Below are 25,878 nucleotides of genomic sequence, written 5' to 3'. Positions count from 1 at the left end.
GTTGAGAGTGACATCATATCCTTGGACAGAGAGACTCTCTCAATACCCAGACCATGCCCAGCCTTGCCCCACCCAAGCATGAGCACAACACAAAGGCCACTCCAGGATGGGGTCTGAACAAGACAGTCCAATCTCATTGTCAGCAACGTCCTTCAAGAGACTGAACTTTTAAAAATAAGGACTTTTGAAAAAGGGAGACACTCTAGATCTCCTCAAATCATTGGTCACTAATAATCATTTCTCTCAATTTGAGCCTAGATTTTCCTGAGTTGAAGTCCATCCCTCCAGCAGCTATGTTCTTCTCCAAATGAATGCGATTATGTCGATGTAAGTGGAACATGAAATCAAAGCTATTGATGAACATGCCCGATCAATTGTATGTTATCTCCATCCTCCTCCCTAATGTCGTCTAGAGTCTCACATAACAACTGGGGGAAAAGCCGTCATCTGCCCATCACTTCAGCTAAAGAGCAAAGAAAACAATTTTAGTTGTCCCAAGAGTCACCGGACTCCACTGAAATATTCACGTTGCCGTCCTGAGATAGGTGATCTATCTCATGGGGATAAGGTTAACTTCCCAGAAGGGTTGAATTCCTCCACAGGGCAATGAAAGCATTTGTCTGGCTGACCTAAAAGGAAACCAGGACTTTTGTACTTTTGTGAAATAGGAGACAAGTATCTCAGAGCCTGCCATCCCTAGAAAGTAGGCCTAGTAGTCTTGTATCATGGGACTTTCTGTGTAAAGTAAATGCAGAGGATTTGGGCAGCACCAGTGGGCTGGAGGAGGGAGAAAGGGAGCCATTACACACAGGGATGGCAGAACACATGAAAGTAACTGTGCATGTACACATGCAGGAAGTTGCATAAATTACCAGAGTCCATTCTCTGCTGTGAGAGAATTGACTGATTTGATTTCCTGGCTGAGGTTCCCATTTCTACTGACAAGGTCCCTTTTATTAAACACCCTGACTCAGTCCCGACCCCCAAATTTCCTTTGCAACTGCCCCTTCCCTCCATGTTTGTATTCCACAGTCCAGAACTTTGTTGGTGAGCTTTGGATCTCCCTCATCAGACATGCTGATTTTTGTCTTCCTTTCTCTTGCTTTAGGATCAGCAGTCTCCAGGAAGGCTTCTCCCACACTAGATCAGCCAGCACTCCACAAGCTACCCTGTGGTAGCAAAGCCACACTTATTCAGGTCCATGACAGCTCCCTTGGTATACACTGAGGGGCTGGGCTTACAAGTAGGTAGATAGAGAAAATAGATTTATACCCGTCATCTGAGGAGTCTGAGAAAGACGTGTTATGCCTCTAAAGCATAATCGTGTAGGAGAGATTGAATTGACCTATAGGAGCCATTCAGGAAGTATGTGCCTAGAGCTCCCCTCAAAAATTGTCCAGGGATTCCAGAGATATAATGGGTGACTCAGCACTTGGGCCTTTAGAGGAGGCCCGGTGGATAGAGTGCCAGGCTGGAAGTTAGAAAGAGTCATCTTCAGACATTTACCAGCTGTGTAACCCTGGGTAAGTCACTAAACCGGGTTTGCCTCAGTTTCCTCATCTGTAAAATGAGCTGGAGAAGGAAATGGCAAAGCACTCCAGTATCTTTGCCAAGAAAACCTCAAATGGGAGCATGAAGAATTAGACACAACTGAAAAATGACTGAACAACTGAGAATATAGTGGTCCAGTTGAAAGGTCTTATGCTTTGCTATGATGAAGAAAACTGAGTGTTCTTGTTCCTCCCTTACTCCCACACCAGCAGCAGTGGGGTGATTGTTGTATTTGCTAAAAGGAGGTACAGTGGGGCAGCTAAGTAACACAGTGAGTAGAGCACCGGCCCTGGAGTCAGGAGGACCTGAGTTCAAATCCAGCCTCAGACACTTGACATACTTACTAGCTATGTGACCTTGGGCAAGTCACTTAACCCCAATTGCCCTGACAAAAAACAAACAAACAAAATAAAGGAAAAAAAACAATCTCCAGACAACTGGGCTGCAGGAGTGGCCATGAGGGAAACAAAAAACAGGGGATCGGCCTTCTCTAGTCTCTTGATAATACTAGTGCTATTTACTCAACACTTCCTACTGGCTCTTTTCTTTCAACCACCCATGTGGCATCATGTAACTCTGAGACTCCTGAGGGATTTGTAGATGGAGATGAGGTAGCCTTCCCTCCCTCCAGCTCCCTAACTGTATTGTGGGAACTGCTCTCATGTGGAAGAAGAGAATGTTACTAGCTGATCTGTGCCTGAGACCCTCACTGCTTTTATCACTTCATATTTCCTTTCCTCAGAAGGTGACCAATCATTAAACTTGAGGTGGGCATGTCCAGGTTTGAAAGCAACCTTGTGAATTAGAAAGCCAGAGGTCATGGGTCCCTGGAATAAAGCTGACCAGCAGCAAAAAGAACTTCATCGTTGGACGGAAGATGACTACCTACAAAAGGAAGAGGCCAAGTCTGTTTGACCAAAAGACATGGACCGGGAATTGTGAGAAGAAGTGAAACGTAAAATGTCTAATCAACAGTCACTGCTTCGTGTACTGATGAGGTTTAAGGATCAGCCTTCTGAGAGTATAATAGTAGTTTTAAGTTACTGAATCCTGTTTTAAGTTGGGCTATCAATGCATGACGGGATTCTTTCATATCTTCCAGCATTTCTTTTGCCTGTATAAAGCCTGCACTATATTTGACTTAAATTGTATATTGAGTACCTTTCTACTCCACTTTTCGGGGAGATATAGATGTGAACCAAAACCCAAACTTTAAATAATTTGTCCCCAGGGTGCTGGGGCTGGTGTTTAAACAGGTGAAGAGTGTCCGAAAAGGAGCCTCACTCTCCTCTCCTTAGAGGCCAGTTGTCATCAGGACCACATGCCTGAATGTGGAGCAGCTGGGAACCTTAGAGAAAGGGATTAGGCATAGAGCCAGTCCTTGAGTTCAGAAACCTTTTTTTTTATGCTACACTTATATGATCTTTCCTAGTCCATACCTTCCAAGAGGAATCTGAAGGCCTGGTTGTAGGCTAGAATTTCTACTGCTGACTAAAGCCACAACCGAGAGCTTTTGTGACTAGCATTAGGTCTCTTAGTAGGTAGGCATCATTCCCTCTAACGAAAAGAGCCTTTACAGAATACAAATTGTAAATAAGGAAGGCTGATTGGAGTGACTCACTTTATGGGAGTAGGGAGGTAGGATTGAGATGGTCAGAAAAGATGGTGTTTACCCCAAAGCCCAATCTAGAGGGTTAAGGGAAGGGTAAGGATATGGGTCACAGGCTGGAGATGCTGGGAAAAAAACAATCTCCAGACAACTGGGCTGCAGGAGTGGCCATGAGGGAAACAAAAAACAGGGGATCAGCCTTCTCTAGTCTCTTGATAATACTAGTCCTATTTACTCAACACATATACTGGACTATCTCTGGGGCGAAGTGAGAAATGGAACTGGGAGTGGGCTTGGTGAGGCAGCAAGAAGGGCAGGGATAGGATTCAGATTTAGAAAATCCAAAGCCAAGGCAGCAGCCAAGAGGTAAAAGGAAGTTGTAGCAGATGCTAACCTAGCATGTAGTATTTCATAGTACTCAGGGTAAATATGCAAGTTAATCTCTAATAACAATCTTGAGTGTCACTTGTGAGAGGTAATATATTAAGCCATTAACACTTAAGAAAAATGTGTTTTTCCATTGGCAGAGAACTGACTTTCCAGCTCTGCCCTCTTCTATTCCAGTGGCTACCAGACTAATCTTCTTAAGTACCATGTTTCTCCTGTCACATACTTCATTGCTCAAAAACTTGTGACTGTTCTTTATTACTTGCCAAATTAAATACAAATTTCTCACTTTTCCAGGAAATGCATAGTTTAGTCTCTTGCAACCTATTCAACCTAATGTCTCCCTACTAAGCTTTGGTCTTAATTGAGTACGACATAATTAATGCCTTCCTTCCCTCTTTGCTCCTTTTGTTCTCCCTCCTGTTATCTACCCAGAATCCACCTCTTCAAGCTTGGTTCCTCCTTTAAGCCCTAATAACCAGTCCCTAAATATGCCAGCCTATCTTGCTATCTCTCCCTTTCCTGAGCTCCTGCAGTATTGAAAGTCTGTAACTCACACTATTCCCCAATTGTTTTATGTAGGATAGTCTTATGTTCCCAAGTAAATGTTAATATGGTCCTTAAGTTAAAGAATTATGTCTCATATCCCTGTCATCTCCTCCAGCAATGCTAAACAGTGCTCAAGAAATAGTGAGGTTCAGGTAATACTTCTTGGAAAAGATAGAGAAATTCCACTGAAAATAACTACAGAGAATATAAAATATTTGGGAGTCTCCCTGCCAAGGCACACACAGGAATTGTATGAACACAATTACAAAACACTCTTTACACAAATAAAGACAGATATAAATAATTGGATAGATATTAATTGCTCATGGGTAGGATGAATTGAAATGATAAAATTTAAAATACTGATTAATTTACTTATTCAGCATTAGACTAATCAAGCTACCAAAGGATTATCTTATCAAGCTAGAAAAATTAATAACAAATTCATCTGGAGGAATGAAATGTCAAGAACATCAAAGAATTAATGAAAGCAAGTGGGAAGGAAGGAAGTCTAGCAGTGCCAGAACTCAAATTATACTGTAAAGTTGAAATTGTCAAAATAATTTTGATATTGGGTATGAAATAGAGGGGGCAGCTAGGTGGTAAAGTAGATAGAGTGACAGGCTTGAAGTCAGAAAGACTCATCTTCCTGAGTTCAAATCTGACTAGCTGTGTGACTGTAGGCAAGTCACTTAACCCTATTTGCTTCAGATTCCTCATCTGTAAAATGAGCTGGAAAAGGAAATGGTAAGCCACTCTAGTATCTTTTCCAAGATATTGACAAAAAAAAAGAGTTGGGCATGACTAAAACAACTGAACAACGACAAATGAAATAGGCTGATCAGTGGAAAAGACTAGGTACACAATATATAGAAGTAAATGGACCCAGCAACCCAAAGATCCTAGCTACTGGGGCAAGAACCCAGTATTAGGCAAAAATTGTTGGGAAAACTGAAAAATAGTCTATATACCAAATGAGCTCCAAGTGCTTATTTGACAAAAACGGTAACATTATAAGCAAATTAGAGGAGCTTGGAAGAAATTACCTGTCAGACCTATGGATAAGGGAAGAATTCATAATCAAATAAAAGATAGTGAGGTTCACAGGAGGTAAAATGAACAAATCTGATTATATAACATTAAGGTTTTTGCACAAACAAAAGCAAGCAACTAAAATTAGAAGAGAAGCAGGAAACTGGGGGGAAATTTGGCAGCATGTTTCTCTAATAAAGGTCTAAATTCCAAGATATATAGGGAACTAATTCAAATTTAGTAGAAAAAGAGCCATTCCCCAATTGACAAATGGTCAAAGGATGTGAATAGGCAGTTTTCAGATAAAGATATCCAAACCATACATAGCCATCTGAAAAAAATTCTCCAAATCACTAATTATTAGAAAAATGCAGATTAAAATCATTTTGAGGCACCACCTCATACTCATTAGATTGGCAAAGTTGGGGGAAAAAAGAAGTGATAAATTTTGGAGGGGCTATGGGAAAATATTTTTCAATAAATTAGATTTTTTATTTTTAGTTTACAACACTTAGTTTTACATGTTCTTGAGTTTCAAATTTTCTTCCCTTCCCTCCCCCTCCCCGCCCCGCAAGATAGCATGCAGTCCAACATAGATTCTACATAGACCTTCGCATTAAACTTATTTATACAATAGTCAAGTTGGAAAGAAGAATTATGACCAATGGAATGAATCATGAGAAAGAAGAAAACCAAAAAAAAAAAAGAGAGCAAATAGTTTGCCTCAGTCTGCATTCAGACTCCATAGTTCTTCCTCTGGATGTAGGTCGCTTTTTCCATCATGAGTCCTTTGGAACTGTCTTTGAGCCTTGTATTGCTGAGGAGAGCCAAGCCTATCAAAGTTAGTCATCACAGAATAAATATGTCTATGGTTGTGTACAATGTTCTCCTGGTTCTGCTCCGCTCACTCAGCATCAGATCACGTAGGTCTTTCCAGGTTATTATGAAGTCCGTATCTTCCCCATTTCTTATAGCACAATAGTATTCCATTACATTCATATACCACAACTTGTTCAGCCATTCCCCAATTGAGGGGCATCCCCTTGATTTCCAATTTTTGCCACCACAAAAAGAGCAGCTATAAATATTTTTGTACATATGGGTCCTTTTCCCTTGTTTAATGATCACTTTGGGATACAGCCCTAGGAGTGGTATTGCTGGGTCAAAGAGTATGAACATTTTTATAGCCCTTTGGGCATAGTTCCAAACTGCTCTCCAAAATGGCTGGATCTGTTCACAACTCCACCAACAATATATTAATGTTCCAATTTTCCCACATCCTCTCCAGAATTTGTCATTTTCCTGTTTTGTCATGTTAGCCAATCTGACAGGAGGGATGTGGTACCTAAGAGTTGTTTTGATTTGCATTTCTCTAATCAGTAGTGATTTGCAGCATTTTTTTTCATATGACTGTAGATATCTTTAATTTCTTCCTCTGAAAACTGCCTGTTCATATCCTTTGACCATTTCTCAATTAGGGAATGGCTTGTATTCCTACAAATTTGGCTCAGTTATGGGAAAATACTTTAACACACCATTGGTAGAGCTATGAACTGGTCCACCCATTCTGGAAAACATTTTGGAACTATGCCCAAAAAGCTATTAAACTGTGCATACCCTTTGACCTAGTGAAAACACTGGTAAGTCTATAACCCCAAAGAGATCAAAAAAAAAGACAAGCACATATAAGTACAAAAAAAATACAGAAACTCTTCACTGGGGCAAAAAATTGAAAAATGAAGTAGTGTCCATGGATTGAGAAATTGCTAAACAAATCATGGTATATAAAAGTGATGGAATACTATTGTGTTATAAGAAATAATAAAGTGAATGGTTTCAGAAAAACCTGGGAAGATTTGTATGAACTGATACAAAGTCAAGAGAGCAGACCCAGGAGAAAAAAATACAATTACAACAATATTGTAAAGATAAGTAAATTTGAAAGATTTAGTAACTCTGATCAAACACAACGACCAATCCCAAATCCCAAATGCTTATAATGAATCATGATATCCACCTCCAGAGAGAAAGGTGAGAGACTCAGAGTACAGATTGAAGTATATTTTCTTTACTTTTCTTTTTTGAACTTATATAATGCAGGAATTTATTTTGATTTACTATACATTATCTGTAATGGCTCTTGCTTTTCTTACCTTCTCAATGAGTGGGGGAGGGAAAAGTGGGAGAGAGAGAATTTGGAACTGAAAATAGAAATTTAATTAAAAAAAAACAAAAGAAATACTTCCTGGGTGATGGACTTTTCCAGTAGGAAAGAAGTAGTACTTACGTCCACTCAGAAGGAAGCAACATGGTTGAGTGGGAAAAAATGCTGGTTTTGGATTCATACATTCATAAGATCCTAGATTTAGAACTGAAAGGGACCTCAGAGGCCATCAAGATTTCAAGAGGAAATCAAGGCATTGAGAATCAAAGGGCCTAGGATCAAATCTCCATACTGCTGCATACTACCTGTGTGACCATGGAAACACATCACTTCACCTTCCTATCAGTAAATTGAAGAGACTGAAATGGGGGTGTGCAGGTAAATGTTTAAGGCTGGAGGAGGGGATTATGCATAACACATTTTAAAATTCGATCTGAATTATTAATATTTTCCCATCACTTTTTTATCCCGATAAATCAAGCCCTAATTCGTAGTAGTAAGTCTCAGAGACAAGATTTGAATATAGGCTTTCCCTTTTCCAAGATCAGCACTATTTTAATTACACTATGGGGCTTTTAATAAGTATATACTTAGATGGGTATAAAGAATTCTCTCTCATAAGGATTTGCATTAGAAAAGAAAACTTCCAAATTCCTAAATTGGAATTTTTGGCATCGACAAGCTGGGAGAAATTATATTGGTTATGGAGAGCTTTTCTTCCCCTGAAATCATACCACTGTAGTCCTTTGTAGCCCTCCCCAGCAAGGTTCATTCCTACCTACCCCTGGTAGAAAGAAAACATTCCATGGTTACAGGAATGGAACAATCCCAAATAGTAAAAGGAAAACAAAAACAAAAAGAAATTTTAAGTGTCTCCAAAGCCTCACTTTTAATCATCTTATGACAGAGGAAAGAAATTTTTAAAAGGCATCAAATACAAGGAGACAAACTATCACTAAAAATGCAACTCTAGACAGTATACCTCAGGCTGTGAAGTGGCACAGTGGATAGTGCTGGGCTTGGCACTTACTTGTGTTGACTCTGGGCAAGTCACTTAATCTCTCTTAGCCTCAGTTTCCTCATCTGCAAAATGGGGATAACACCACCACCTACCTCCCAGGGTCACTAGGAGGATCAAATGAGACTGACGGTGTAAAGTGCTTTTCATTTATATAAATGCTAGCTAGCTTTCATTATACTATGCATCAGTGACCTTTGACTACTTAGCTAATAGTTTCAGCTTTTTTACATTAGATTTTATGTTGGAATTGAAATTGAAGTGCTAAAATCTTGACAAAGTGACCAACAAATAACATTCAATAAATAAATTCAGTGGCGTATAAAGGATAGATGCAACAATATAAAAATGTGGCTAAAACAATGGATCATTTCTGCTTATTTGGTTAATTCACTCTTAATTTTTTGTTGTTTCTGGGAGATAAAGACATAGTTGCCAAATCTCAGCGAGATCAGTTCCAGGTTTTGGTTTGGGTTTTTTTTTTCAGTCACCTAACATAATTTGCAACATGGTACAGATGCCACTACTGCAGTGGAAAAATATATGATACTAAAACAGTAACCCATGAACACCCCAATTAGGGTTATATTCTCATATATGCTCCGGTTGTGTATTCCTAGATTTTCTGAGGAAAACAAGGTTATTTCAGCAACCATAACTTCACAGTTAACTTTTTCAAATTGGTTTCTTCAACACAGGTTTTGTTTCTTTAGAATAATTTTAACTCAAAAGCATGTATGCAAGTTCAATTAATCAGAATTCCCTTTTTAAAGACTATACTATAAGGACATCTGACTTGAAGTTTTTTTAAACATTAAATTAACTCTTGGTATATTAGTCTCAAGAAGAAATATAAATTTATCAAAGAATTTCACATTAAATTGAACCAAAATATGAAACACAATGTTACAATTACATATTTTAATGCCAAGTTACTATAATCTCAGAAAATATTCCAAAACAAATTCATATGTTAAAACCTATTTTCAAAGAAATAATAGAATATTAAACAAATTTACAAAATCAAAGAAACATAATCCTACAGAATCAGCACTTCCTCCAAAAGACAACAAAGAAACAGTTAAATATTCTAGTTAGTGTCATCTAATTCATTTTATAGTGAAAGTGAATTGAAGTAACCACAGAGAAGCCTCTTAATACCAAGTTACATCAAATTGAAAGTGAACATCTAAAGGAGCCAGGAAGAGACCATAACAATTGCTCACCAAAAGGCAAGTGTGGAGTGGGGCAGCTACACCCCCAACATTTGTAGGGAGAGTGTGCACATGAATTTCAGGTAATTTTAGCACCAGCTAGGAAATCAGTGCAGTTCTTTCCCTACTGCCACCCCCACCCTTTCTCTGAAACAAGATTAGCTCCCTGAATCATTGCCCAGTAGTCAGCAAAGTGAGTGTATGTGTTGGGGGAGGGAAAGCCTGGAGCCAATGGGTCATTACCTTTATATGCCATACTCTAGAGTACTTCTGCCTGTGAAATCTTGAGGCCTATGAAAGTCACTTTATAAGATTAGGGAGAACTCCTCAAACTGTTTAGATTTCTAATGTTTGTTTCTAAATGAGCAAATAAAGATGTGCTTTCATGGCAGACGCCAAATATAGTGTCTTTATCATTCAATTACTTTGTCACATATTTTATTAATTATCCTTGGCCTCTGGGCTTTTTGGTTTATTTTATTTGGTCTGGATTTCATCCCGCCAGAGAATTCCCTCCACCAAATGGCAACTGTTCTGCAACTCACAATATATACAGAGAATAGTCTGGGGCAAGGAGATGTTAAATGACTTGCCCAGGGTTAGAAGCAGGACTTGAGCCTCCTGATTATATGGAAGCTCTGTATTCAACAACCCAGGTTAACTATCCCAGACACATTTATTTATTATCCTTAAAAATAAAAAAAAAAGATTCTAAATATTTAAATCAGCAATTAAGACAAAGGGTTTATTTTAAAAGGAAATAGCACCCACAGGTTACAAATTAAAATACTTAGGGCTAGTAAAATCCTAACATTAAAGACATGACATTAAGTTTTTAACTAGATATCCTTTAAGAGAAGTGAGCAATTTGGCTTCCCTGGCAAGGTGCACTGTTTGGGATACTTTCGTCAATAGACCTAAAGGTATTTCACAGTCTGAGACAAGACAAACAACATTTAACCCATGAATACTAGCTAACATGTGCCAGTCTGGGGTGGCCAAATTACATTCTGCCTTAAAGATCAAGAGAAGCGCTCTTTTGTGATGAATAAATTCAGGGCTTCAACCCAGTCACGAAAGAAACAGTCGTGCCAGTAAACTAAGATTCAAGCAAAGCACTCCTGGTGAATTTAAAGTCCCATCTGTTCCAGCTGTTTTCAGGGGAAACTTTTAGCGGAAAGAGGCTCTCACTTTTCGGCCCTTCAGAGGCTGTGGTGGACGGTAGTTGCTCAACAAGAAGGCAGCTGCCTCCCCCTCTGCAGTGTACAGGAGACTTCGGAATTTGGCTAGCTGTTGAAGAAAAGAGGGAGATATTTCAACACTCAATTGTCATGCCAACTAAGTAAATGCCTCCACACGGAAAGCTGACATACCTAGCACTTAACCCTTGCCAAGACCACTACAGCACTGTAGTCAATTGGTCTACAGTAATTTTACTACTAACATCTTTTTCTCTCTTCAGAACCATTATTTAATATTTTTTGAATGCCCATAGGTTGCTCAGCATTGTTACACACTCAACACAATTCTTGCCCTATACAAACGGACCATTTATATTTTGTAGATAGTAGGCTCCTTGAGGGCAGGCCTTGGAACCACGAGCACCTAGCGTACTGCCTGGCACACAGTAGGTACTTAATCAGTGTTGAATACATAGACATTCATTCTCATTGAGGTGATTTTCTGTATATTGCTTCAACACGGTGGAAAGAGCATTAATATGGAAGTCAGGGGAATCGTAGAATTGTAGATTAAGATCTAGAAGGGGCCTTAGGTCATTTAAACTAACCCCTTCATTCTAAAATAGATAAAGAAACTGAGGACCAAAGAAGTTAATTTCTGTGTGCCCAAAGTGACACAGGTATTAAGTGGAAGGGCCGAGATTTAAACCCCGGTCCTCTCATACTAAATCCAGCATACAGACATAGGTTCAAGTCCTGGTTTTGCTACTTAACAGTTGTAGACCTTAGATAAATCACTTAATCTCATAGCGCTCTAAATTTTTCATCTGTTAAGGGGGGGATAATCATGTTTGTACTTCCTAGACAGGCAGCTTGGGGAGATATAGCTTTAAGTTAGGAAGACCCACCTCAGACACTTACTGAGAGCCTGGGTACAACCTCTTTAAGCCTCGGTTTCATCATCTGTAAAATGGTAAACATAATAAATCTAGATACTCTTACAGTTGTGAAGACTGAATGAGAAAACGCACATACAGCATTTTGAGAACCTTAAGGTCTGTCCTGGGTCATTTTGGTGAAAGTTTCTTGTAGACAGGAGGTTCCTTGAGGCCAGGGACTGTCTTTTGCCCCTTTTTGTAACCCCAGGACTTAGCACAGTACCTGCCACATAGTAGGCACTTCATAAATGTTTACTGAATTACTGAATTGAATTAAAGCTTAAAGCCAATAATAGAGGTGAACTGCTGCTACTATATATTGTATTGGCCGTTGATCTTAAGAATATTTTGGTTTGTATTGAGATGTAGATGCTTCATCTATAAAACAATGCAGTTAGATGCAGTGACCTTTAAGGTGTCTTCTAGCCCTAAAATTTTATGCTTCTATTTAAGAGCTGGCTACCACCTCAAGGATAAGTAAATTACTTTAAGGTAAAAGATGTCTTGGGAAGAAAGGTATGGGGACAGGGGGTGGGGGCGGCAAAATCTAGTAAACTGCTTTAGTGCAAAGCATTCTAAAATAATATAACTTGTCATATATTTACTTGAGACTCAAAGTCCACCTGGGCTTTTATTCAACTTACACAAAAACTTATATGATGGTTTTAGTTTGGAATTTTTTTTTTGCAAAAAAATACTAATTGCAATGACTAGCCTTAATCAAAAGAATAAAGAAACATATTTCATTACTCTCAATGGAGAGATGGAGTTCTCAAGGGGTAGAATATCCTGTCCAATCTGGTTTTGCTTAATTATTTTTCTTTGTTTCAAGGAAAGGTTCATCGCGGGGGTTAGGCATATCAGAAAATAACTATAAAATAAAAATGCGAAAGGCGTATTTTTTAAAACCAGAAAGATGGGAAGAATCAATGGGAAGAATTTAATTATGAAACAAATTGTTTCTCAGTACTCTCTGTAGTTGTAGATAGTTTCATGCTGTGGAATCTAAAATGAAATAATTAACCTAGTTACTGATTCTATAATTATTTCAACTACCTATGATTTTGTACATAGAAAATGCTTTCCATTCATTCATTCCTCCATCTTTGTAGATCACAATTTCTTGACATGTTAGAAGGTAACTTTGTGAATGAATGTGGCAAAAAACTCATCATCTAATTGGCTAGAATACTATTAAGTTAAATAACCCGCCCAGGGTCACAAAGCCAGTATGTGAACCAATCTCTATCCCTGTCAATGTTAGCTTCTCTAGATCTGCTTTCTCATTTGTAAAATTAGCGCTTTGTTTCAACAGATCTCTAAGATCTCTTCTTCTGAGTCTGTGATTCCATCAAATTATATTTAATAATTGTAAAAGATACTAAGCTATATCATCAGGTCCAAAACTTAGTGTGTAGTAAAAAGATATGGTTTTTAAGTAATACATACACACATACACACACACACACTATATATATATATACACACACACACACACAATGAAAACACATAGTACTAAGGTCTCCATTGTTAAAGATGTTAAGAAATAATATTATGATAGCGTCGTGGTCTCATTTGAAACAGATATAACCTTCAGTCTTCCTTGAATTTAGGCCTCCATCCAATTCTGCATCAGAAGGTAGCTATATAGCCCTGGGCAAGACCCCTAACCTTTCTCAGTCTCAGTTCTCATCTGTAAAATGCACCCACACCACAGGACTGTCATGCAGATCCAATGAGAAAATAGAGAAGAAGTGCTCTGTAAACCTTAAAGCACTTTCTAAATATTAGCTACCATTGTTACTTTATCAGCTTCAGGAAGGGAGCATAATTTCCTGAAATGAAGAAGTAATCTTGTTTACGGCAAGCATATTTTGCTTAATTCAATTTAGAGCAGTATCTCTCTGTTCACCTTTGGCTAGGTTGAAAGGAAAATAGTTAAAGAGGGGATGATTAGTTTCTGACAGGCATTTTCTCCAAGGATGCCAACAGTTGGCATTAACAATACTATTGTTCTGTTTAGTAAATCAAAAAACTTTTCACTATCTGTTTATCTCTATTTTACTTTGTCCTTTGATACATGAGAATCATAAAATATAAATTGGGAAGTTGCCTAGAAGAAAGAATACATTCTGATTAGTGGGAGAAACTCTGAACCTCTCTCCAAGCAGAAGCTCTTTCACATTAATAAATTGTCTCTGACAGGCTTTGGCTAAAATATAGTACAGATTGGTTTTTTTCTGCCATATTGAACCCTGCCTTTTATATTTTCAAATATTAGCATAAGATTTTTTCCTTAACCAGAACATATCCTGAACTCTGAAAAATGTTTGCCATCATCATCCCTGTGCTTTGTAAAACGTTGGGTAAAAAACACTGAGGATGGAAAAAGCATAATGCCATTTAACTTTGAGTGATGTCATTGGGTCTTCTTCAAAAACAAAGGATGAACAATATTCAGATGATAAAATATTCTAATGGGGTAAATTTTACAAAAGATTTTATCTTTATGTGTTTAACAGTATGTCCAACATTTTAAGACTGAGGCCAAGCCTGGTTAGTAAAACAGAAAATTTTGTAAATTATCTGAATAACTGACAATATAAACTCCTTGTGAGTAAAGATTGTTTTATTCACTTCACGGTGTCCCCATTGCCAAGCACTGCACCTAACACATCATGAGTGTTTAATCTTCTTGTTTCACTGAGTTACCCAAAAATCTTTTCTCAAAAATACGTTGACAAGCCTGTCTTTCACCAACATTGCGTGGCACAATTATAAATTTAAGAAAAAGGTAGCATGTAACATCGAAGGGATCATTGATTTGGGGGGGGGGGATTAAATTATCAAAATTAAATACCTCAATTCACTAGTTCTGCTAAGTCATCTTATCACTGAAATCTAGTACCAGATACATCAACTGGGTAATTTATCAAATGAGGACCAAAGCAGAAAGTAGATAGTAATAGCTAAAATGGGGGAGGGAGATCTTTCAAATAAATGGGCACTATTTTCTTGAAGTCTCTAGGGCCCATTGTAAATAATTTGATACACACTGCTGTGTGTGATACATTGTGATATATTCAACAATTTTACAACAATATAATTAAATTAAACCAAGTCTTAGCAGATAAAGTCAAAAGAGAGATTTCCTAGCGAATTGATGATTTAGGGACAACCAATGTGAGCAAGAAAATCTCACCTAATTTTTTTTCTTAATTCAAACTTTTAATAGATTTCTGAAGTAGTAACACACCATTGAAATTACTAAAGTGTTTCCTAATCCTTTGTAAATACTTTTCAGACCATTAATTTTTTTAAAAGCTGGCTTTTCAGAATCCTTCTAAGTGATTATCCAAGGACATTTCATGACTTTCCTACACTGTATAGATTTTATTCACAAGGTATATTTTTGCTGAACTTTACATCTCTTGAACGAAATTTACAATGGATGATTTTTTTTCTTTGTTACATGGTTTACTACATAGTAGAAAAGGTTAGCTGCAAAGACTATATGTCTTTGTTCATTATAAGGCTCTAATATCACTAACATAAAAACAAAGTAAAAAAACACACAATAAAGTTCAAGAAAGCTGAGCAATTCGATCCAGTGAATTTCATATAGAAAGCCAATCCAGACAATTCAGGTGATCAAAATTCACAACTTTAATCCTTGGCAATCAGGCTGCATTAATGAAGAAATGAAAAATATGTTCTTGAAAGTATTAGAAAACAGTAAATCTTCTCACTGGCATGTTAATTAGAACAAGACTTTAGCACTTAAGTGTTTGAGTTCAGGGAAGAAAAATGGGTTTGAGTAAGGAGAAGGGAGATTGAAATACCTGACCTGTACTTAAGGTCACAGCTTCAGCTGGCAAGGTAGAACAGTGGCAAAGCCCAAGGGGAAAATGTTTGGCACCAACTTCCTGCTCATAACATTACATGGTGAGATGAGAAAGCGGTCACTTTAAAAAAATAGTCTATGGAAATTAAGAAGGAAAAATACAGACTTTAGAACAGGGATTCTAAAATAATTTTTATGGGGAAAAAGCTCTCTTACACTTGCCATTTTTTTCTTCAAGGCATGATGGTGAATTTAAGGTGACATTAAAGCATAGTTTTAAAATACTTCATTTCAAAAACAGTAATGAAAATGTTACCAACTTTATACTGCTGACACTAAGTACCACACATTCTAATGTATGAATAAAAGGTATGTTGTTTTAGGTACATCATAAGGTAATGGTACCCATGCGAAAAACAATATTTTGCCTCAGTTATTAGCTTTCCCTCATAAAGCAAACTGAACTAATACATAGAAAAATGGTATCAACCCTGCTAAAACATATTCAATCATGTTTTGCATCTTTAAAAATGCAATGTGGCCTGCCTTTCTTAGCAGAAGTGGGGGACTATGGGTGTGGAGCACTGCATGCATTGTCAACCCAGTTTGATGTATTGGTTTAATTAAACTAAATTGTCTTTGTCCCTCTTTCTTTTTACTCTTTTGTTATAAGAGGTGACTTGCTAGGTACAATGGAGCAAAGGGACATATTAAGAAAGGAAGGAGAAATAAAAAATAATATTAATAAAATTTTGAAAAAATAAGCTAAATACCTATTTTCCTAATATAGTTGTAAACTCTATACTATAATAGATTTAAGACACAAACCTTGAAAAGAATCTGAATCTCAATTAAGAATGAACATTTCTGAGAAGTTTAGCCAACATTTTTAATGACTATTAAAAATATTCATATTAAAGTATTTCAAAGTGAAAGAATTAATCACACTAGCACTCTGCTTTGCAGCTCCTCCTTGGGTAAGCCATAATGAAGAACAGCCATTCTTCGGGGTCTGTGTCCTACCCATTAATTAATAGCCCCTCAAAAGTAAGTTTTGTACAAACCATGATTACCTCATGATTCTAAAACTGAAGAGCTGTAACTGCTTAAAAACCTACCCAGGTATTATTAGTAGCAATGGTGTTTTATATGTAAAAAGATGAAGACGATGTTAATTTTAGCATTTTGCTACTTATTACCTATGTGACCTTGGACAAATAATTTAATTTCTCTGGGCTTCGGTTTCCTCATCTGAAAAACGAGGCAGTTGGCCTGGACGACCTCCAAGAGTCTCCCAGCTCTAGGGCCATGATTCTATGACACATTCTCTTCTAGATGACTGGCTGGGCATTTTCCAAGAGGCTTTAAAGAATCGTGTCCCTGCTGAAGTATGGGATAATCAGGTCCCTCTGCTTTAATTAGTCATATCTTGGTGAAAATAAACAAATATAAGTACATGTGAGATTAGGAGAAAAATGAAACTTACTCACATCAGCTAAAGGAATTTTTGTAATGCTGCAACCAACTTGACATTCTGGAGAACATTCATTGGGTAAGTTGCCATGTCAATCAAGCATGGCCCAGTTGAGATTTCTACTGAAAGGCTAAACAAACATTTTCAGCTCTTTTACCTCAACCAGGATCATATATTTAGAGCTGGTGGGAACCTTGGAGGCCATCTAAGCCAGCTCTTCCATTTTGGAGAGGAAACTGAGGTCGAAGGAGATCAAGTGACTCGTCCAAGGTCACAAAGGCAATAAATAAATGTCAGAGATGGGACTTGAACCCAGGTCTCTTAGTCCAGAGTTAAGTGTGCTTACCACTGTACTACACTGCGTCCTACCCCAAAGACAGGAATAACAGAATTCTGAGGAATATCCAATGGAAAATGGGGCATGTTTACTGTCCCTTCCTTGGCTAGAGGTGGTTGGACTTCATTCATAAAGCAGGCAGGTCCAGAGGATGGGAGGATGTGATGCAGAATTTCCAGGGATGGCGTGCCACTGCTATCACTTCCTCTTCACTAGAGAAGATAAACAGGCTAATGCCGATGGCCTTCTGAGGCAGCCTAACTTTATCATCATTATTAGTCCGCTAGCATTTATTAAGTGCCTACTGGGGCAGCTAGGTGGCGCAGTGAGTAGAGCACCAGTCCTGGAGTCAGGAGGACCTGAGTTCAAATGTGGCCTCAGACACCTGACACACTTACTAGCTCTGTCACTTTGGGCAAGTCACTTAACCCCAATTGCCCTTCCTTACCCCCCTCAAGAAAAACCATAATTTTTTAAAAAAGAAGATATTAAGTGCATACTATGTGCCAGGCACTATACTTGCTAAGCACTGCAGAAACAAAGAAAGGCAAAAGACAGTCTTTGCTCTTAAGCTGCTCATGGTCTGAAGGAAAAGACGATATACAAATAACCATGCACAAACAGGAAATAGATGGTCTACATTGGAAATAATATAGAGGGAAAGCACTAAGATTAAGGAAGACTTATTCACAGAATGCTTTAAGGTCTTCAAAGCATTTTCCCCATGATAATCCTGTGAGATAGGAGGTACAGGAACTATGATCCTCATTCTGTCATAGGACATAAAATTAAACGGGGCCTTGAAGGTCATCTAGTCCAACCCCCTCATCTCACAGAGTGTGAGAGGCAGCTACACGGTGCAGAGGGTGGAGCATGAGCCCTGGAGTCAGGAAACTCCAAGTCCAAATCCAGCTTCAGACATTTAGTAGCTGAGTGACCCTGGACAAGGTTTTTCCACTGTTGTCTGCCTCAATTTCCCCAAGTGTAAATGAGGATAATAACCTACTTCCCAGGGTTTATGTGAGGCTTGAATAAGATAATATTTGTAAAGCATTTAGCACAGTGCCTAGCTTTAGTAGTCACTTAAGAAGTGTTTGGTTTCTTCCTTTTTTACAGGTAAAGAACATGGGACCAGAGAGGTTAACTCATTTGTCAAAATGTCATATAGGTAATAAATGAGTGAGCCAGGATTGGAACCCAAATGTCCTGAGTGCTAGTCTCATGCTCATTCCATTACACCAAAAAATTTCCAAAAAGTTAAACCATCTCATGGCAATATGAGAATCTCAGAAGGGCTTTATTATGCCCATTGTACAGACAAGAGCAATGAAACCTAGAGGTTAAATGATTTGCCCAGTGTCACACAGGCCAGGATTTGAATGCAGATCCTACATCTCTAAAACCTGAGCTCTTTCTATTACATCATGATACCTAGGATTCAATTTAATTCAACAAATACTTATTAATGTAAACTTCATGAGTGCAGGGGATATTTCATTTTTGTCTTTACATCCCAACTCTCAGCATAGTTCCAAGCATATAATGAATGCTTGCTCACTACTTGAATAACTGCTTACTACGTGCCAGACTCTGCACTAAGTACTAGGGATACAAAGAAAAAACCAAAAACAATCTCTGCCTTTAAGAAACTTACATTCTTATTAGGGGAGGAGGGATAAGGGAGCAACACATACCCAGGTTAGTAAATATAAAATGTTTTTAAAATCAATACACATTAATTTTGAGTGGGGAGCGCAGTAACAACTGATGGAAATCAGGAGAGGCTTTTTGTAGGATATGGGACTTGAGCAGGATCCCAGAATTTTGAAGGTGGGTAGGCTCTTAGAGTTCATCTATTTAACCATCCCATTTCATGGATAAGGAGATGAAGACCCAGAGAAATGAAGTAATTTATACAAGATTGCACAGATAGTTCAGAACACATGTCTCATAACTACTAGTCCATTCTTTTGAGTATTCCTTATAACTCACTCTGGGACATCAATTTCAATCAGAAATATCTTTCATCTCTAATTAGGTGACATAGAAATCCTTTGCATTTGCATGGCATTGTCTCCTTTCAAATGACTTGCACACAGAAGACAGGACTGGCCAGGAGTGGGACTAAATGGCTTTTGGGGTCCTTTCCAAATCTAAGATCCCTATAAATAATTCCCTTTGATCCTCAACACAATGCTTCGAATTAGGTGGAATATGCATATTCTACCTAATTAGGCAGAATATCCATTTTATAGATGAGGAACTGAGGCTTAGAATTGTTAGATGACTTGCCACCGAGGTCACAAAGCTACTCGGTAGCAGGATTCTTGAAAGAACCCAGGTCTCTTGGCTCCTGGTACTCTTATAAAGATGCAAGGAGAACGCAGACACACCTGTCATTCTCTGTGCTTTCTGTATGGTAAATGAGAAGTCTGCAACCCAGATCTACCGAGCCCTGCCTATAGAGGCAGGACTAGAGGGCAGTCTGGGTAAGGCTAGCTAAAGTAATAATATCACAAGACTTAAGAGCTAGAAAGGACCTTTTTTCATTCTCCAGAAGAAGAAATTTAGGCTCCCTTTGAGGTTAAGTGAATTGGTTAAAGTCATGACATATTTATAAGGGCTCAAGTTATAACATCCATCACAAGGTTACTATCTGTGGCACCAGTCCAGGGCAGGGAGGCTGACTGTATGATTTTACTCAATTCAGCATACATTTATTAAGCATCTACTAGAACCTAAGGAAAACAAAACATTACTCCTTGCAGATAGTCTCTCCTCCCTTGACTTGTGTGATCCAGTTCTGCTCTTTCTTGGTTCCTTTCACTTATGCTCAGCCCTCCCACCTCCTTGTTGTGGGTGTGGCCCAAGAACCTGTCCTGGAACCTGACAGGTAATTCGGTAAGCACTTGGGAAACAAACAGAAAACAATTCCTTCTTTTCAGGAATTTATTCTACTGGGTAAGGTTGGGGAGAGGAAAGAGGATATATTATGCCTAAAAATGAATCAATGCAAAGTAATTTAAGGAGGGAGAAAACACAAACAGGGATATCAGGAAAGGTTTCCCACAGGGGATGAAAGGAAGGCATTCCAGGCTTACACAAAAGGACCAAGACAGGGGAGAGGATGTTGATTCACTAATAGGCCAGTTTGACTGGAATGCAAAGTACATGACAGGAAATTATATGAAAATAAGCCTGGAAGGACCTACATGTACAAAAATATTTACAGCAGCTCTTTCTGTGGTGGCCAATAACCAGGAAGTGAAGGGATGCCCATCAACTGGGGAATGGCTGAATAAGTTATGGTATGTGAATGTAATGGAATACTGTTGTGCTATAAGAAATGATGAACAGGCAGACTTCATAACAACCTGGAAAGATTTATATGAACTGATGCTGAGTGAAGTGAGCAGAACCAGGAGAACATTGAACACATTAATAGCCACATTGTAGAATGACTGACTTTGATAGACTTAGCTCTTCTCAGCAATGCAAGGACCTAAAACAACTCCAAAAGACTCATGATGGAAAATGCCATCCACATCCAGAGAAAGAAATACGGGAGTCTGAATGTGGATCGAAGCATACTATTTTCTATTTTTTGTTTTGTTTTTTCTTTTTCATGGCTCCTCCCATTCATTCTAATTCTTCTATACAACATGCCTAATGTGAAAATATGTTTAATCAGAATGTATATGTAGAGCCTATATTGGATTGCATGCGATCTTGAGGAGTGGGGAAGGGAAGGAGGTGGGGAAAATTTTATAAATTATGGAAGTGAATGTTGAAAACAAAAAATAAATAATTTATTTTAAAAAGAAAGCAAATAAGCCTGAAAGGTAGATGGAAACCAAACTGTGGGGAACTTTAAATGGTAGACTGAAGAGTTTACATTTTATCCTTACGGGCATTAAAGATTTTTGATCAAAAGAACTGCAGATCCTACCTTGTGTTTTAAGAATATTAAATTGGAGAGAAGAAAGATTGGAAACAGAACTCTTGCCTACCTCTCCATGGTTACTGCATGTAGTTCTCCTACATATATTCTCTTCTCCAGAAAAAGTGGCCTCTTTGCTATTATTCTCCTGTTTCTATGCCCGTGCCTTCATGCCAAGAATTCATTCCTTCCTCATCTACATCTCAGAATCCATAGCACCAAATGCCACCTTTTAGAAAGCCTGTCCTGCTTTCCATAGTTGCTGGAGCTTTCCTCTGAAATTTTGAATTTTTTTTTATTTAAAAACTTTTATATTATACTTTATATATCTTATCCTCAAGCCTCCCACAGCAGCCCCTCAGTTGAGGACATCACTCAATACTTTCTCCCCCAAATTGACAAGAACCCACTCTTCTTCCCTCCTCTTCATCTCACTTCACTTCTTCACTCCTGTATCCCATGAACAGGGAGCCCTTCTCCTTGCCAAAGTCGACTCTTCTATAAGCATCACCGATTCCATACCCTCTCTTCTTTTCCAGCAGATTGTCCCCTCTATCATTCTCATTCTCTCCTCAACTAGGGACCCTTTTTCCATGCACTTACAAACATACCCATGTCTTCTCTATCCTTAAAAAAACCTCCCCAATTGATCAATGCTATTAGCTATCATCCTAAATCTCTCTTCCCCTGCTTGGCTAAACTCCTCGAGCGAGCAATCTATACTTGCTGCCTTCACTTCCTCTCCTCTCATTCTTTTCCAAATGCTGCAGCAATCTGGTTTACAACCTCATCATTCAAATGAGACCATTCTCTCTAGTCACTTAATTGCCAAGTCTGATGGCTTTTTCTCAATACTCATGCTTCTTCTCATCTCTGTACATCTGTCTCCATAGATGACCTTCTCCTCTTGGATATTCTCATCTCTTTGGGCTTTTGTGACACTGCTCTCTCTTGGTTTTATATTATTTCATTAAATACCTTCATTTTTTAACAGGTGAGGAAACTGAAGGTCAAAGAAGTCTTGCCAAGGGTCAACCAGATAAATAAGTAGCAAAGGCAGGACTTGAACCCAGCTTCACTAATAAATACTTGAATTGAACTTAAGATACATTGAAAATTTGGCAAGTTTGCTTTTAAAACATAAAGATCAACTTTGAGACAAGAATGGAAGGTACCTGTTGAGAGCTGATACTTATAGGCTGCTTCAAAACTATCCATGTGACACTCTCCAAAAGAGGGGGAACAGTAAGGGAGCCCGGATATGTCCAGTAGTCCCACGATGGAGGAAGTAGAGTCGTTGGGTCAAAATTGGTGAAGCGGATTTGTTTACCCTGGAGACAGAAAGAGACAGAGAGAGAGAAAGGGAGAAAGAGGGAAAATGAAGAGAGATAGAGAGAAAAAGAGAGACTTTTCTGGTTACCAGGTGATACCTTTATTAGGAATGCCAAAGACATAGAAGATGTATGTGGCCACTAAATAAATATGTAATACAGTTAAAACAACTTACTTCTTGTTGTATAATATAGCATAGTATAGTATAATATAGTATAGTTTAACCATACTACATAGTTTATGTAACAGATTTTACACACAAACACACACACACACATACACACGTATAAAGTTTATGGTTTATTACATAAACTATATAGTATGGTTTAACTATAGTATTATTAAACTTTATAGTAAAGTACAATATAGTTAAAATCAATATGTGATTTGTTTGTTTTACTAAAGCAAATCTTGGTTGCTTTCACAGAAATGGTCTTTAAAGTATTCCCATAAAAGTTAAATGTGCAAAGATCCCCCAAAAGTGGAGCCATTATAAATAATGAGATTCATCATTTATTCACTCACTGTAGCTAATTAAGACTCTTATCACACTCTACAAAAGAAGGGTAGTAATGGATCATTTCTCATTTACTTGCCAAGTACATTACAAGGCTGTTCCAAATCTATACTATTTTTTTCCTTTCAACTATCCCTGAAAGAAAGCAACATGAATTAGTAGAGAGGAAAATTCTAATAGTGTCCATCTAATTTAAATTCATCTAAGAATGCTCATCTAAAGCATGTTCCTACCTACTTGGCAAAACAGGTAATTTACCTTTTCCTTAATGGAGTCCAAAATATCAGTAATTTTCTGCAGTTGTAGATTATGTTCGCCAATCTGAAAACAACACAATTGAAATGAGAATGTAGCTCCCCAGGGTTACACATGTGTCACAGTACATTTCAGCTATCAATATCAAATTTTCTTTAAAGAAAATATAACCCAGAACAGGGAGTGACTGTTCACAAAATAATGAAGTTCTCATTTACCTGTTGACCCTATCATACCAGATCAGGAAGAACAAGAAGATAATGTTACACTATTACTTAGCCAAACAGTTTAGTTCTTAATTCACCATGCACTTCTATTTTTTTTAATGAGTCACCATGGAATGATGGAATTAATTCTAAAAACTCTGAGAGAAGCCTGATGCTCCATCTTTAGTCATAACACCTTCACTATTCAGCTAGGATATACCTTTCCAGACCCTACTGGTTATCACTGTAGTCAAAATATTGGACAAAGTATCCCCAGATTTCTTAATTTAATTAACTTAGTTTACTCTTAATTTAGGGACTCAAATTGATATTTTCAAGATGCAATGGAAGAGGCTTTCATTTACATGTGTGTGGGTGGTAGGACTTGGGGATTCTTGTTTTGTTTTTAACCAAAGTGAAAATGACCCCTTCTGGGTCAGAAGACTATGAGCATTACCTTAAATAAAGGATATATGGATTCTTGAGTTACGTCATGCTGCTATCAGTAGTTAGCTGCATGTCCTGAACCTACTTTTTAAGGCTATGGTATCAAAATATAACATGGTGCCTCAGCTCCCCCCCCCCCGCCCCACTCCATGGAAACGATCTAGATGTGGATGCTTTAAAAAGAAAAAAGAGCTGTAGTACTCAGTACTCATTTGTGCCCTGTCTCCTCTCTGTCTTCCAATCTCAGGTACCCCTTCTCCCTAGCTATGTTATGGAGTCTCAGATAGAGCAAAAGTACTGTCCTTATCAGAACAGGCCGCATTGGAACCCAGGACAACCATGCTAGTTTCATAGACACCATGATGATAAATGTTACAGAAAAAAATACTTGTCTGACTGAAATGTAAAAAGCCATTCTATTTGTTTAGAGAAACTGATGCTATCCACCACTACCCACTTTGAGAATTCAAAGTGTGAATTTTTACTCTTAGCTAGCAAATGACTTAACTTCTCAGAATCATGGGTCCTTTTCTTTTAATCTGTAAGATATTTAATAGATATCAAAGGTGATTTGAGGGTGCTGAATGAACAAATTATAATACAAAAAATTTCAAATTTAGTTTTGAAAAGAAAAGAAGTAAACCTTAAGAGTAGTTCATCACTGAAAAATGATTGAGTGCCTGCTTTGTGTATGGAACTCAGGTGGTGTTTGAAGACTCAATATTATAAATGAAATCAGTTTGTCCTCACCTGTAAAAAAATACCTAAAACAGCCAATCCATCAGGTTCATGAGCTGCCTCAACAAAGCTGGGGTACTTGTCTGAATTCCAATGAACCACATGGAGCTAAAAAGGAAGGGTACAATTTCAAATAGTAATAATAACCACAATTAAAAACATAATAAATTCTAATTAATTATATAGTATGCTATGCATACTCATATGTATAACTGATTCTTCAGAAGGGCCCTGGAAGGAACTGGCAGACTTTTATCCGTTTCCGATGAAAAGCTGAAGGCCAAAGAGGTGAAAGGTCAGTGTTGCATAATTCTGAGGGCTGGAAGATGGAATACATCACAATCTGGACTGCCCAGTTAAGCCTGCCCTATAGCTTTTCACCAGTATCCTTGACCCCAACTTCACTATGTCCACATGCTACAAACTACTGACAGAGTCAGTCTGAAGTTCCCCCCTGAAGTCTCCTTCTGTCATAAGTGGTGCTGAAAGCTGAGCAGATCTTATCTAGGCCCACTGTTTGAGGCCTAGTCAGCCTAATAATGCCTTGGTGAAATAAGTGGTCACCTCCATGGGGTCACTGAGAAAGCCCTTCAGGCACACTGTTTGTACTGCTCTGCTGTACACAATAACAGTTCCTTTGCTCAGTGGTTAATAATATCCAACACCCTACAGGGAGAGTTTCACATAGAATGTTAGAGCTAGAAGAAACCTTGTAGACTATCTGATGGCTCCTCAGGATCCTTTGCTGAATCTTCATCCATTGACACTAGCTAACCTTGGGCATCCTACAGGGCTCTATCCTAGACCCTCATCTTTTCTCCTTCTATATGATTTCACTTGATAATTTCATCAGCTTCCAGGATTCAATTATCACCTTTATGCTAATGACTCCCAGATGTAGTTATCCAGCCCTAGCCTACTGATCCTCAGTCTCACATCTCCAATTGCCTATTCGGTATCTCAAACTGGATGTCCTATACACATCTTAAACTCATCATGTCCAAAACTGAACTCATTATCTTTCCCACCCCCAAACCTCTCCCTCTTCCTAGCTTCCCTATTACTGTTGAGGACACCATCATCCTAACCCAGGTTCATAACTTGGGCATCAAAGTCAACTCCTCACTTACTCTCACCTCTCCCTT

At 38.2% G+C, this 25,878-nt stretch overlaps 1 protein-coding gene across 1 annotated transcript in view; it reads right to left on the bottom strand.

Annotated features, from left to right (window-relative positions):
- Positions 1 to 10,694: 10,694 nt before the first annotated feature.
- The window catches only part of LOC118833539 (carbonic anhydrase 13), a 56,905-nt gene continuing 41,721 nt past the window's right edge, over positions 10,695 to 25,878 (bottom strand). The window contains exons 4-7 of the mRNA XM_036740900.1: positions 24,746 to 24,841; positions 23,346 to 23,408; positions 22,414 to 22,569; positions 10,695 to 10,814 (exon numbers count right to left, since the gene is read on the bottom strand). Coding sequence (XP_036596795.1) covers positions 10,695 to 10,814; positions 22,414 to 22,569; positions 23,346 to 23,408; positions 24,746 to 24,841 — 435 coding nt within the window. The remainder of the gene's footprint in view (positions 10,815 to 22,413; positions 22,570 to 23,345; positions 23,409 to 24,745; positions 24,842 to 25,878) is intronic.

This window comes from Trichosurus vulpecula, chromosome 1 (genome assembly GCF_011100635.1).
Source record: "Trichosurus vulpecula isolate mTriVul1 chromosome 1, mTriVul1.pri, whole genome shotgun sequence".
NCBI lineage: Eukaryota > Metazoa > Chordata > Mammalia > Diprotodontia > Phalangeridae > Trichosurus > Trichosurus vulpecula.
Note: the sequence above shows the minus strand (reverse complement) of the source record. Positions and strands in the feature narration are given on the sequence as shown.